General features: G+C 38.0%; 1 protein-coding gene across 9 annotated transcripts in view; it reads right to left on the bottom strand.

Annotated features, from left to right (window-relative positions):
- The window catches only part of PICALM (phosphatidylinositol binding clathrin assembly protein), an 86,684-nt gene that overhangs the window by 53,938 nt on the left and 16,844 nt on the right, over positions 1-15,902 (bottom strand). For all 9 annotated transcript variants that reach the window (XM_070942934.1, XM_070942932.1, XM_070942935.1 and 6 more), the window contains exons 2-3: positions 3,500-3,642; positions 1,197-1,272 (exon numbers count right to left, since the gene is read on the bottom strand). In XM_070942934.1, coding sequence (XP_070799035.1) covers positions 1,197-1,272; positions 3,500-3,642 — 219 coding nt within the window. The remainder of the gene's footprint in view (positions 1-1,196; positions 1,273-3,499; positions 3,643-15,902) is intronic.

The following is a 15,902-nucleotide window of genomic DNA, read 5'->3' as shown; positions in this document are numbered from 1 at the left end:
ACGTCAGATATTATGCCTTGAGTTCCCCCACCCCCGTTTTGCTTATTGACGTCAAATCTGGAAGTACGAGTAGTGGTTTATTGATTAGTTTGAATAAAACTGCAATACATGTAGTCCTCATCTTATAACTGTAATGGACCTGCCTGTTACGGTCATAAGTTGTAACACTTGTAAAGCAGGATCACCGATGTGACCAACTCAATTTTTACATCCTTTTATGTGGCAGTCATTAAGTGACCACTGCAATCATAAAGCAAACTCATTTTTCGCTGTGGGGTAGTTTGCTGAAAACTGGACATGAAAACGTGGCCCCAAAAAAAAAAAAAAAAGGATCATAAAATGCAGTCACATGACTTTGGGATGTTTTAAATGGCTTTAAATATGGACTAGTGCCGAGTAGTCATGTGACCCTGGGGGAAAAAGCTGTTGGAACTTCCATATCAGGTCATAAGTAGCCTGGGGGAGGGGGGGGAGCATTCTAAGTTCAAACTGTCACTAAGTGATCAGTCATAAGTCAAGGACCATCTTTATAAAGTCTGCCATCTTTCTCCTTCTCAATGCATTTTATAAAGCAATAATAACAACAACAACAACAACAATAATAATAATAATGGGTAACTTGGAGCTGCGGCAGTCTTCCTTCATCATCGCTACCTTTATCCAACATTATAGTACTAGCCTTCACTCTTTTTATATTTAACCTTCAAGTTTCCCAGGATTTTTTCCTACTTTGCGAGCAATTGCTAGAAAGCAAGAAGCTACACCGAAAGCCTTGATAAGTGAAGCAGCAAAAACTTTCCTTGCTGTTTCATGTTGATTTACTGGTTTTGAGATTGGTGCTTTTTAACTGGCCGTCATTGAATGTATACTGAACTGAGGGTAGAAAATTAATCTTAAAACTGAGCAGACATACAGGAGAAAATAACCTGAGGCTCTTTTTTGCTTTATGGATTATTTATTTTCATTTATATTCTGCTTTTCTATTCAAACAAGCACTCAAGGTAACCAATAAAGTAAAACATGTAAATGTGTTCTTCATGGGGAAAAAGGGGGGCTTTTACTCTCTATCATAGTCCAACTCAGCTTTTCTTGCTGAAGTGTTTCATTGGACATAAGACGCAAAAGATTTGAGAACTAAAACTGTAAAACATTATTCAGAAAATTAGGGATTGTTTGACACAGATCCAATAATTTACCTTGCAATCCACTTTTGTCCAAGAAATTGCTCAAGTTAAACAATGTGTTTCTGGACGCCAGGTACTGGGTAAAACGCTGGAAGGAATAAAATGAGTTATTCAGCTGGAATTGGTACATGGCTCAATATATTTCTCATTGCAAATGGAGTTTAATATTCTGATAATCCAGTATATAAATGCAGTCTGTTCACCAGGTTAAAGAAAACCACTGTGAGCCAATAGATTTCTCTAGAAATGAATATTAGAAGAATTACTTGTCTGTAATCCCATAAAAAGTGACGCTGATTGCAAATCTTGTCAGAGTAACTAAAACTTTCTCTGAAAGTAAGAGACACAGCTAATTTGCTTTTAAAACTTGATTGTTTCACCACTGGCCTACTTAGAACAATGCAGACAACTGTATGCATTTAAAGCAAGCCACTTTAGTCATTTAATCAGTCACGATTTAACCATGTGGTTAATGATGCTCATTTCGGATGACTCATATCTAGCCCATTAATTTCTCAAGTCTTGTCTAGCCCACAGCTTCCTGTTTCTTTACTGATAAAGTTCTCACTAATGCCAAACATATGAACTGCATGGTATAAATAAAAGTATAGTATAGAATATGAGGTAAGGAGCTAGTTTAATACTCCGGATATATTTCTCAGAATGATATATTGTTCTGTAAATATACTGGTCTGCTCCACCCCTTTTGCTAGGAAAATTATATACCTGAGTCACAAGTTAGTACAGGCAACATTAAATAGGCAAACTGAAAAGCATTGTTTCTGCTCACAGAAGATTATAATTGGAATATTGCTCTGTTTTTAATTGGGACAATTGGAAATTGTTTTTAGTTAAAAGGGTTTAAGGAAACATTATGCTTAAGGAGAATGGAAGCCAAAACTCATGGAAAGGCACAATTCGCATTACATCTCAGATGTTCTGAATACAGGTAGTCCTCAATATCCTACATTAAGGTGCCCATTAATGTGGTATGTCATGATGGCCATGAAACAGGTCGGTCATGTGACCAACCCAATTTTATGACCTTTTTTGTGGCATCATTAAATTAACATGGCAGTCATTAAGTGAACCCAGTGTTTGCTACAGCTGTTAATTTTTGGCAAAACCGTCATAAAACCCAATGATGTGATTGCAGGATGCTGCAAATGTGGCCAAGTTGCCGAGCACCCAACATGTAGTCACATGACTGCACAGGGGTGTGTGGGGCATGACCATCAGAACTTCAGAAACACGTTATAATTCCCTTTTTTCAGATAGGTCATAACTGACTGGTCTCTAAGCGAACAGTCGTAAGTGGAGGACTATCTGTAGTGGCATTAAGAGATTTCAGAATTCATCTTTTTTTTTTTTTTTTAACAGCCAATGAAAATGGAACTAAACATAAAAACTGAGTGGAAGTAGGAATTAACCTAAAGCACTCATGATAAAGTTTTACCAGTTTGGCTTTCAAGATGAGGGTATACTTAAATATCTCCTTATAAAGAGACAAGGGATCCCTTATCAAGAACTATAGATGCATGTATATAGACACAAATATACGCCTGGCAGAAATACTTCAAGACGTGTGTACCACACATCTTTTTCTCAGTTGAATTTGTATAGAATTATATACATGATTGACATCTCTGGTTAGCTTCCTATTATATATGATACTGCTAAGTCCGTATGTCTTTAGAAATTATGAATGACCAAAATTTTTAAGTTACTGTTTTTCCTGAACCCTGTCCCCTTTTGTTTACCATGGTTTAATCATATAATAACTAACAAGTATCATTTAAAATACAATGTCCTACAAAACAAAAATGTATAGAAATAAATGTAAATAACTGTAAGACATATGTGATACAGTACTGTTAAAAAATGTTTATTGCTATGTAAATTGGAAAAATGGAAAATAAAAATAAAAAAAAAATACAATGTCCTTCAGACTGCTTTTTGTCTTGAAACTAGCAGACATGGCACTTTTAAACTGAGGTGCAAACACATTTGCTATATCAAAATACACCAGTCTTCCTTTGTATGTAAATTGGATTGTTATATATTCTGGTATTTTGCTGTGCAACATGTATTTGCTAGCCCTTTCTTTTTATTGTTTTTGAACTATTTTCCCCCCTCCCTGATGGATAATAAAGCCACCAGGGAGAAAGGAAGGACCCACATGTATCTCCAAAGCAATATTCCCCAGCCTAGCAACTGGCCATAATTGCTGGTAATTATAGGAAAAGGGGTGGGGTGGGGGGTGTCCAGCATGTTTCACAGGCATTAAGTGAAGTTATAAGAGAAGCAGGTGTTACCTCGTTTCCATGAACCATAAGATGGTGAGTTGTGATGAGAGATTTGAAGACTACTACCCAGCTACTGTTGGTTGTCCTTTCAAACAGGCTGTCTGCCAACTGTGGGATGTTTACGTTCATGTCATTTGTACAGAGTATTAAATCTGAAAAAGAAGGAAAATGCATATTTGATATTTCAAGCCAAACAAGCTTCATTCGATTAGGAAAAGCTTCTTATTCCTCCAGGGTCCCATGAGCCACTAAGAAGAGCACAACTGGATTTAAACTGTGCCTCTTTCATAGAATACACTCTAGATCCCATGCAAAAGAATTCCTATACAGGTAGACCTTGACTTATGACCACAATTTCCATTGCAAAGTGGAACGTGTTAAGTGAATTTTACTCCATTTTACGACTTTTCCAGCCACAGTTGTTAAGTGAATCACCACAGTTATTAAATTAGTAATACGGTTGTTAAATGAATCTGGTTTCCCCATTCTTTGCTTGTCAGAAGGTCACAAAAGGGAATCACATGACTGTGGGACACTGCAACCGTCATAAAAGTGAGTTAGTTGTCAAGCATCCAAATGTAAATCGTGTGACCATGGGGATGCTGCAGAGGTCATTAAGTGTGAAAAATGGTCATAAGCCACTTTTTTCAATGCTGCTATAACTTCAAACGGTCACTAAATGAACTGCTGTAAATCGAGCACTGCCTGTAATAGTAGGAAAACAAAAATTAAGTAAAATCATGAACTGTGTTACCCTAATTTTTACTGCTAAATTAAACTGGCTGATAAAATTCACAGAGAGAAAAATAGGTTTAAAACAGGAAGCTCAACCAGTGGATCATTATCTTCACATAATTTCTCAACACCTTCCTAAAAGACTGTTTAAAATTTATATCAACAAAGGACCTCTTTTTAGACATCTAACATCTATTATGATAACATCTATCATGCTACTGCTTGTAAAAGTGAATTATTAACTTAGACATCTGCTTAGAAAAGCTTGTGGTTGAAAACTGAGAATTACATTTACAAGAAGGTAGAAGAATTAGAGTTTTTGATCGGTTGTGGAACTATCTTCATGTGGCTAACTGTAGGTCTAAGGAGGCAATCACCTTTTAGAGCCTTGTTAGCAAGTTGATAGTTAGAAAAACAGGTTTCTGGCCCTCTGTCAACATTTAATTTTTAATTTAAATATCTGCCATTCTGGTTCCATACAGCTCCCACGCAAGGCCAGAAAAAGGCACAGCTACCTTAAGGAAGCGCAGACAAATGCAGCAATGCTTCTTTGCTTCAGACCCTAATACTAATGTTTGAAGTATTCGTAACTTCTAGTTTATGAAATTGCTCGACATTATCCATGGGTATTGGGTCTCTACTAGAACCTGCCTCCACCAAGTAGATGAGTAGAAAAAAAGCAGTCTTGACAATTTGGAATAATTAAGATGGTTTATACCAAGACCATTAGGAAGAATTAAGTTACTCTATAACAAGGTTAGAGACTTACAGCCACCGATTTACTTAAATGATTGAGCTGGTTAAAAATGTTAAAGAAGCATTACAACCATTTAAGACAGTTTCACTGCCAAGTTTAGTTTAATGGTTTTAATGTCAGAGAGAAAGGGAGGAGGAGGGAGAGGGGGAGAGGGGGAGAAGGAGGGCTCAATAGGAAAAGGGGGAAATATGTATATGCAACTATTTACAGGAAAACCTTATTCTTAGTATCTTATTTGGATGAAATTTCTTTATGTGGAGGATTTTTGTTTCCACAAATGAAGTATTGGAAATATACATTGTCACCACTTCCTGAATGAGACCAAATTGCTTCCTGCCTCTGATTCTCATGACTAAATGCTAGCTTTCGATCTTGGTCAACCACACAATTCATTGAAAAGGCTGGCTTTGTTCATTTATGGAATTTATATCCTGCCTTTTTTCCAAATATGTTCAAAGACTAACCAAACAATGGAGCTCTATTATTAAACACAATTAGATACGTAAACATATTAAAACACAATGAATAAAAAGCAATGTCCAGTATGGCTCAGAACTTTAGCATTCATGTCTGCTTCCACAAAGACTTGCTTAAATAAAAATGCTTTAATATGCAATTAGTTTCCAAAGAGTAATTTAGATTTGGCTTTTCAGTTTCCCGTCTTCTTTAGGCCAGTTTATAAGAAAAGTGATTATGAATTAGATTTATAATTTCAATTAAACTAACATAAAGTTCATTAGCTTGCAATATAAGGGCTTACAGTAATTCAAAATTAAAATGAATACCTCAAACTCAACCTGCATTTGATTCTATGTCAAGGCACTGTCTAGACATAGCAATTTATGGAATTGTTCTTAAGCAACTGTATATGTTGGCTTTTAAGATAGTCTTTAGTTTAGAACTCAGCTTGCTAAAAAAAAAAAAAAAGCATGAGCATGCTTGGGATAAAACCAAGCTTTGGCTGTGCTTGCTGCATATGCCCAAATTGTACCAAAGTTTTTGTGGGTATTATCCTTGCTATTTGCTGGGATCGCTACGTGTGACACAGGTATGGATTCTAGTCTACATCTTTTCTGTACAAGTACCGTTTTTTGGGGGGTATAAGAGGCACCTACCTTTTTTGGTGAGGAAAAGAAGAAAAAGAAATCTGCCTCTGAGCAATTTTGCCTTGTTGCAGCAAACAACCTGCTTTACTTTCATTTTCAGCATAGCTTGATTAGCACAAGGGGGGAAAAAACTGCTCCAGCAATTTACCTCTTTGCAGCAAGCAGCAGAGCCCTGTAAAAAACAGCTGAGAGCAAATCAGCTGAGAGTCAGGAGGCCGAACTAATCAACTTGTGCTGAAGCTGAAAGGAGCTGTTTTTTCTTGCTCTTTGCTGCAAGGTGGTAAACTGCTGTGAGGCAGAGGCCAAAGGGTGGGGGCCAGTGGATGGGCGGCGTTACATTCGGTGTATAAGACGCACCCAAATTTTCACCCCCTTTTAGGGGGGAAAAAGGTGTGTCTTATACTCCGAACACAACTGAGCCCAAAATTTATGTTGCTAAGTGAGAGATCTGTTAAGTGAGTTTTGCCTCATTTTACAATTTTTCTTGCCACATTTGTTAAGCAAATAGCTGCATTTGTTAAATTAGTAACACCTTTGTTAAGAGAGTCTGGCATCCCCATTGATTTTGCTTGTCAGAAGGCAGAGGTGGATTTCAGCAGGTTCAGACCAGTTTTGGAGAACCGGTAGTGGAAATTTTGAATAGTTCCAAGAACCAGTAGTAAAAATTCTGACTGGCCCAGCCCCAATCTATTCTCTGCCTCCCAAGTCCCAGCTGATTGGGAGGAAATGTTGATTTTGCTTTGCAGTATCCTTCCCCTGCAGTGGGGTGGGAATGGAGATTTCACAGTATCCTTCCCCTGCCACGCCCACCAAACCACGCCCACAGGACCAGGAGTAAAAAAATTTGAGACCCACCACTGTCAGGTCAAAAAAGTGATCACATGACCCCGGGACACTGCAACGGTCATAAATACGAACCATTTGTCAAGCATCTGAATGGTTATAAGTATGAAAAATGATTGTAAGTCACTTGTTTCAGTGCTGTTGTAACTTTGAACAGTCACTAAATGAACTGTTGTAAGTTGAGGACTACATGTATTACTAAAGGCATTTATATGAGTCATATGTGACTAAAGCTATAAAGAGCAACCATATGAGGTGGCAAAGGTCAATATGTGTAAATAAAAACTGTAGTACTCTATAAGTACCCCAGAGATACAGAAGATTCCGGATCTGCGCACTTTCCGCCGTGCCCTCAAAACATTCCTGTTTCAGCAGGCCGGCCTGGCCTAACTTTCCCTTTATATTACTTTTTGATTTTATTTTAAACTGGGATGTCTTGAATTATCTAGGACCAGAATGTTTAGTATATTTTAATTGGTTTTTTATTATTATTATTATTATTATTATTAACGTTTGTATTACATTTATTTTTATCATTCGCTGTTCACCGCCCTGAGTCCCTTAGGAATAGGGCGGTATATAAATTTAATAAATAAATAAAATAAATAAATAAGTAAGATTGTAATTTGAATGCAATAGGAGTACATTAATTTTATGTAACTGTTTGTTAAGTTTATTGGCCATCTATCTTGCCATGGGCTGCTTAACTTGAATTTTAAAAAATGACATGAAATATGTTTCTATGAAAGTTAAGAGAAAGAGAAAGAGAAAAGATAATAAATCTCAATGAGGATAGTCTTGTAATATGGAGCAACGTTGATGATTATATGCAAGGAAATGAAGGTGTAGATCTAATTGCAATGATGTAATTCGTTGCTGAGGATATATAAAAGGTAAGACTGTTTGCTGATAGTTTTATGATACATGCAGTGAAAGGTGAAAATGGAAGAATCAGAAATGAGCATTTGGCAGAAGCTGTGCGACACTGTGAGAAAAAATGATATATGGGGAAAGATTATGCTAAATCCGTGATGGTGAACCTGTGGCATGCGTAGCCATATCAGTGGACATGCCAGCTCAGCTCTGGGGTGCATGCGCGCGCCGGCCAGCTGGGCCCCACCAGAAGTAGGGAAACAGGCTGTTTCCTGCCTCCGGAGGGCCTGGGGGGGGGGGAAAGGCCCGTTTTTCTTTCTTACCTGGCTCCAGACCCTCTCTATTTATCTGGGAAGGGCGAAAACAGCCTTTCCCACTCCCTTGGAGGCCCTCCAAAGACCTGAAATGCCCCATTTCCCAACTCCCGGTGGGACAAGAAGTGACATTTTTTGCTGTCCCCAGCCTCCAGAGACTCCTAGAGAGGCTCATAGAGAGGCTCTGGAGGCTGGGGACAGCAAAAAATATCACTTCCTGTCTCACCGGGAGTTGGGAAATAGGCCGTTTCAGGTCTTTGGAGGGCCTCCGAGGGAGTGGGAAAGGCTGTTTTCGCCCTTCCCAGATAAATAGAGAGGGTCTGGAGCCAGGTAAGAAAGAAAAATGGGCCTACCAGGCCATCGCATGCCAGAAGCGAGGTGGGGGGTTGCGCGCGCAGGGCAGGGTGCATAGAATTATGGGTGTGGGCACACGCGCGAACCTCCCCCACCCCCCACCTGGCATGCGATGGCAAAAAGGTTAGCCATCACTGTGCTAAATGGTTGGGAACAGGGGTACAGAGTAAGTACAGAAAAAGTGTCTGGGTCACAAGGAATGGTGGCTGGTATTTGCATAGAAACTATGTTGAAATGATGTGGTTCAATTACTTTATTTGTATCCCACCTTTACTATTTATACAAATAACTCAAGGTGGAAAACATCTCCAATACACCTTTCTCTTCCTATTTTCCCCACAACAACCACATTGTGAGGTGGGTTGGGGAGAGGGGAAGAGCATCAGTATTGTGTTAGACATCCGGGGGGGGCAGGGGGGCGGGAAGGCCAGGGGGCGTGGCCAACTCGACGTCATTTGTGTTCGGGCACCTGTGGTGGCCTGAGTGCTCTGCCAGAGAAAACTGCCTCCTGAGCTCCATTTTTGGCTGTGACGGCCTCCTGCAACCTACTGCCAGTGAAAACGGAGCTCAGGAGTGCCGCCTGAGGCACCGCGGGCCAGTCCTTTGCTGTTTCCAGGGCAGCCCCGTGGTCCAGATCTAAGCACCCTATGAGCCAGATCCAGCCCCCAGGCTTTGAGTTTGACACCCCTGACAGAGGGTGAGAATCCTGCTTTGAATACAGTGGAAAGAAGGTTACCCTGGGGCCATCAAACAGTCTGAATTTATATTAATGAACAAAAATGAGTGGAATGATGAAATAATTCAAGGTATTTCCAAGCTGACCAAGGCACACCCCTCCAGATGCAAAACAGCTGCTTCAAACTCAAAATGAAGCTCTGCAAATTTGAAATAGCTCAAATTCAAAATGTTTCTGAACACAGAAACATTCAATATGAAAGGAGTAGTCTGTTCGTTTTTCTTAACCCAGAAGAGGGACAACAGAATAATCTAGAATAAGGGAAGGAACCAGAGATGACCCATTTCACTTATTATTGCCTTTCTCTTTGGCTCTCTGAACTTTATGACTCGTAATAATTTGGTTACACCTTAAAGTTTATCTGAGCATTTAATCCTCTCTGACGGCAATCATTAAGCCAGGGCAACGCAATACAAGTTTACATTCCAATTGTTCAAAGGGTAGATGCAAAAAGTGGTTAAAACCACACAAATTTCCAACTTTTCCATATGAATAGAATAGATGCTTTATTATTACAGGTAATCCTTGACTTCTCACCTTAAAGGAGCCCGGAAATTTCATCATAAGTCATGAGAAACATAAGTTCAGCATCCACATGACCAACTGTATTTATTATTTATACCTTGCCGTATTTTTAGAAATAACTCAAGGTAGCAAACATACCTAATACTTCTCCTTCCTCTTAATTTTCACACAACAGCAGCTCTGTGAGGAAAGATGGGAAGAAAAAGAGTGACTGGCCCAAAGTCACCCATTTGGCTTTTGTGTTTAAGGTGCCACTAGAACTCCTGGTTTTTAGCCCAATTCCTTAACTACTAAACCAAACTGGTTTACAACCTTTTTGGCAGTGGTTGTTAAGTGAATCCCATGGTTATTAAGCAAGTTAATGCATTCCTGTGATTGTTTTTTTGCCGAAACCAGCTAAAAGGGCCAGTTTCCAGTAAAAAAATATCATAAATTGCATCATGTGACCACAGAATGCTGTAACCAGTCTTAAAAGTGAGCCAGTTACCAAGCAGGTGAAATGCAGGGAACACCGGAACTGGGGTATAAGTATCTTTCCAGGTGTGTGGGTGTGTATCTATTGTAACTTTATAACAGTTTTGTCATAATACAGTAGTTATCTTACTGCATATTTTCTAAGACATACTTTTGGCTAGAATTTGAGTAGATCCTCATAGTTGCAATCAACATTATTATGACGGCTGGATTAAATATTCCTTATTGTGAGGCCATATGCCTCTGAATACTAGCGGTTGGAGAAAGTGGGAGGCAGGGACCGCTGTTTTTACAAAATGCCTCTCCATTTCTTAAAACCATCTCTGATTGGGCACTAGAAATCGGAATTGTGATTTGGAGGAATGTTAGTCTGATTCAGCAGGGTTTTTTCCATGCGCTCTTGCTGATAAGCATTAAGACAAAACTAAGTAAATTTTCACTCTACAGGAAACACATACTGATTTTCTAGTAGTCTGGGTCCACCTGGGAAGAATACAGCAATAAAAATTCAATTTGAACAGGAATTCACTAGACTTGTAAATAGGCCAGATATCCAGCAGAATGAGTTGGGAGCAAGATGAAATGTACAAAGGTCATACAACATGGGTAACAGCATTGTCCTGTGAACCGGAATATTTGTGTTGCAACTTTTAAGTCTTGCTTTTTTAATCAAGCAATAAATTACTGTTGTATTTTAACTGTAATTCTGCAGAAAAGTCTCAAATATTCAGTCTTCAATTCCCACTATTCACCAGACAACCAATACAAGTTGGGAAGTAGCAATGGAGGGTGATATCCCTTTATAAAGTTTTCTAATGTTTGCAAAGGATGTCATACAATACTAAATGGAGATGTGTTAACAAAGACAAAGAGAGCACATTGTGCATCAAATAAATGCAATTACTTATAAAGAAATGTAGTTAATATGAGTTACATGTAGTAGTACAAATACTTGCATGCTGCCCAAGAGGAACAACTCCATAAAGTAGAGCAACCATTTTCAAAATAGAATAGAAAAGTACATGTACAATTGGACTTTATTATTGATGCCACTAGAAATATGCCCTGAAAACAAATTGGGAAATCAAACAATGGCCCTAAAAAAAGGCAGTAACTACTTCTATATTGTTGCCAAGATAATTACATTCACAAATCCATTAAGTCATCAGAGCCAGCTCAACTTAAAGGAAACTTCTAGTTACTGGGTTTTTTCACTCAAAGGTGTGGGAAACCACCTCCACCACCCCCAATGAAATATTTGGGGGAATATTAACAGAGGCAGAATGTTAGAGGCTGGTCTTTATGGAAAGGAGATTTTGTATCCATTCAGAAAGACTGGGCCAATCTATTCATAAGCAAAGAGACTCCAAATAAACAACACAATTAGGTAAATTGACAAGATTAGCTCAGACAAACACTTAGGATTTGCATTTCCCCTTTTGCCTGAAGAGCCTGCCATGACCCCTACATGACCACATAGGAATCTGGCAACAGCCATTGAAATATTAAAGGACACTTTCTTACACAGGAACCGGCATCTCAATCACAAAGCTCCAATGTATAAAAGCCCACCTATCCCAACCCCATTTTGTCAGCCACCCCAGAAACACGCTGCTGTCTCTGAAGTTTCTGGAAAACCAAATAAACAAAGGTCTTCTTTCCTGCAGCAGCCTCCATTTTATTTCCAGTGTCTTTCTCCCAGCTTGGAGCCTGGACCGGATTTTTATTCCAACAAAGGTAACTGAACAAAGTAATATGCATCAATTCAAAATCACTAGATTTGTTGTGCTGCATGTAAGAATTCTATTTTTTTTTAAATAAAATGGCAACAGGCCAAGTGATGATCTTTCTATCCTCAAATTATAATGTACATTTCCTTGAGATTCCTATTTGTCATTAGATAGGAAGCAGGAATTATCACTTAAAGGAAAAGTATAATAAAATACAGAAGAAACCAGACTTAGATTTGTTTAGTAAACTAGAATTTAAACCACAATGTCAATTTTGCACGAATCACGGATCTTAGAAGTTCAAAGCATCCTAAAATAAAATCATCAAGTGTAGCTAATTCTGTCTTTGGGACACATAAAAGAAATAATGGCCCTTGGAAAGGCACTTTCCTGTTATTAATATAATACGTGATTCATCAACTGTGTCACTGTACTCCAATCCCTTCAACAGTATCTTCAATACAACCAGTAGTAAGAAAAATAATCCCCAATCAGAAATATAAAGGAAAAAAGAAAGGAAACCTAACAGTTTAGTATTTCAGCAGCATGTTGCAGGTATACAACAATACACATTCCCTATAATGATATGTCACCGGATATAAGCTCAGGTTAAATCTTATAGATGAGAAAAACATTCTGACAAGTGAAGTATTAAGAGACAATGCAAGTTTGGAAATCTAAAGTTCTAAAAGCACCAGAAGCTTAAAATGGCAAAGCATGCAACTGATCAAAGTTACATTTTCTTCCTGTTATTAAAAAGGAGGGGATAAAGGCCTTAGTTGTAATTATAACTTTTCTGCTAATTATCATCCTGCAGTGTCTCAGCAGGCATGTTAAGCAGTCTTCACTGTATCGAGCATAAGATCTGATGTTTGCTTTTAGATATTATTTATTGTTAAAATTTCTAAACTGTCCAAGTCTTAAACAGACTGTAAGTGGGACCCAAACAATAAGGTCAATACAGAAATACAGGTAGTCCCAACTTAAACAATTCATTCAATGAATTCAAAGTTATGATGACACTGAAAAAAAGTGAGTTTTTCACACTTATAATCATTGCAGCATCCTTGTGGTCATGCAATCAAAATTTGGATGCTTACAACTGGCATATATTAATGATGGCTGCGGTGCCCTGGGATCACATGATTACTCTTTGCAACCTTCTGAGAAACAAAGTCAATGAGGAAGCCAATTCATTTAATCACCGTATTATTATTAAGTACTGCAGTTGTTCATTTAACTGTAGCAAGAAAGGTCGTAAAATGGGGTAAAACTTAATTAACAACTGTCTTGCTTAGTAACAGAAAGTTTGGGCTCAAATGTGGTCAAGGGCTCTTGTAAAGTACAATAGTGTTGTTTACATGAATACTGTAACAGATCTACGTATCTGGCATCAATCATTTCCATCCATGAAGACCCAAAGACCTTCTAAAACAAAGCTGCTTTTGCTAATTACTGCAAAGCTAAACCTGGAAGCTTAGATGGGGGCAAAGCTATTCCTAGGAGGGCTGCTCCTACAAATAATGCTGCCTCTGATCTCCTTAAATTTACTATCTAGTTTGATTTCTTGCTTTAAATATGTATGTGCCCAAAGGGCAGAGCCTCATGGAGGAGGGGCATGCAATGGCCCTCTAAGTGCACAATGGGCACTGTACCATAGTAAGATCTGCCATACCTGGATTCAAATTCAATTTCCCATCGATGCAATGCTATGCTGCTGCTATACTAAAGGGAAGAGGAGGATATTATAAGAGCCTCACGGAGGACCAATGGGCTTTGAAAGACCTAAATGTGTATTTTTACTTGTTCCACTGGATTCCCAGCCATATTTGATATACTGCAGCAAAATTGCAAAGTGGCTTAAAGAATGCATTTATTACAGCATGAACTTTCTTAAATGCAAGCATTTCAGCTGATGGGGATTGGTGGGAAGGGGAATGCTCAATTATGAATTTACAGGGCAATAAAATATGGACAGCACAGAGGATTGTGACTGTTGACTTCAGCCATTCAGAAAGCACTTGTCTCTAGTTTACTACTGTGGGTGGAAATCTTGTGGTCTTCAGCTGACCAAAAATCTTATTTAGAAGCGTGTCCCAACTGACTTAAGATTGCCCATCTCTACTACAAATGCTTTGAATGCATTAAAGCAAGAACCACATCCCTAATCTCTTTCGCTAAGTAGCCAGTTGCCAATCTTGATTTGTTTACTGCACTTACTTTTCCCAGGTACACACATCATCTCTGAATATAAGAGACTCCATTTAGCTATTGTAATTAATTCATTGATAAGAGTCATGATCCATAAATCCAAGGCAACCCAAATGCCTCTATTAAAAACTGTCCCGTCCCTTTTCAATGATAATATACTGTACCACGTTTTCCAAGGTTTCTGGTATAGGTTTATCCAAAGCAGGCAATAACCTACTCTACACTATTTCATATGCCACCAATACAAGCAGTTATGAGCAAATCTCATTGTGTCCATGTAAAACACCTCTGGTCTGCAAGTTGCATGGTTAGCAATAAGCTCCCTGATGTAATTCAAGAAACTGCTTTACTGGTTGTCATCCATAAAACCCTCATGGCACAGGGTCCAGTCATCCAAGAAATTGTCAAGGCTTAAATACTACCTCATTATTGAAATAACTCAAATGTCATATAAACTGAAGTGAAGGCATACAAGTCTATGCGCACAGTTTTCAGTCTTTAGATAATATCCAATATCATAAAAGAAACACATTAAATGCACCATTTTATTGACATAAATTGCAATGGGACTATAATGCTTCCTAGGATTAACTATAGAGACCAACTTAAAACTATGAAGCTCTGAAACTGAGAAAGTTAAGCTGCAACAGCAATATGTCTTGTAGGCTACTGTTTCAGCTCTCCTGACATTTCCACTGCTGTTCTTCAGATTCATGTCCTTTTCTGGAAAAATCTAATTCTTGTTCTTTAAATATCCTGTAGAGCCAAGGGTCAATGATAGAAGAATATTAGCCAAGCTCTCATTCAAAAACTTTAATACAACTAAAAAGAATGTGACAAATGACCTCTCACTGATGCAATATCCTGTATTAAGTTCATATGTTATTTTTACAGGAATAGCTTAATAAATCACCACTGAAAAAGATGAGTACAACCAACTCAGCATTTCAATATTTTCTACAGTGTTATCCACAATTATGTACAAGTCCTAGTGAATGACACTTTTTTGCACTCAACAACCAGTCTTACAAGCAAAGGTGTGAAAAACCACAACTGCAGTGACCTCCTGATTATCATATACTCATGCTTCCTTCTTCTCTAGTAGGGATTCTAAATACAACTTTGAAAGGGAATAAGGAATTGGTTCAGTTGTCAGCAGTTAGTTCTCATGTAACCTTTCCCACTGTGAACTGCTTACGAGAAAGCACACAGTGAATAGTTTATTATAATAATAAACTATTGAAGAAGAAGAATAATGAAGTAGTAGTAGTAGTAATAATAATAATAATAATAATAATAATAATAATAATAATATTCAGTTGACTGAGTTTCATGTTTAGTGAATATAAGTATATAATAATAATTATAAAATATTGAAGTAAGAATGCTAAAAAACTGTCTAACTAGTTTTACACCTCTTCATTTTATATGCAAATATCAAAAAGTACTTCCCTGCTTTTCCAATTGGGAGATAGACAATTTCAGTCCCTCATCTCTTTCAACTGTTCTTTATGCTAAGGGCAAATTCATTTGCATTTCAGATCTGTTTGACAAGAAGCATGCAAAATATCAATTGTACTATTAGCTTTATTATACTCTCTACATCAGGGTTCATCACAAAAAATCAACAGAATAACATGAATAACCTTTTCTCAAGAGATAACCAGCATTTCATCAGTAATCCCAATTTGCATTAAACACAAAAAAACCTGTAGATATAATTATCGGAAAACCCACTGTAATCAGCAATTCAC

This window comes from Pituophis catenifer, unplaced genomic scaffold, assembly GCF_029215685.1.
Source record: "Pituophis catenifer annectens isolate HBS135680 unplaced genomic scaffold, rPitCat1.0.hap2 SCAF_4, whole genome shotgun sequence".
Taxonomy (NCBI): Eukaryota; Metazoa; Chordata; class Lepidosauria; order Squamata; family Colubridae; genus Pituophis; species Pituophis catenifer.
This window is presented reverse-complemented; position numbering and strand designations above follow the sequence as displayed.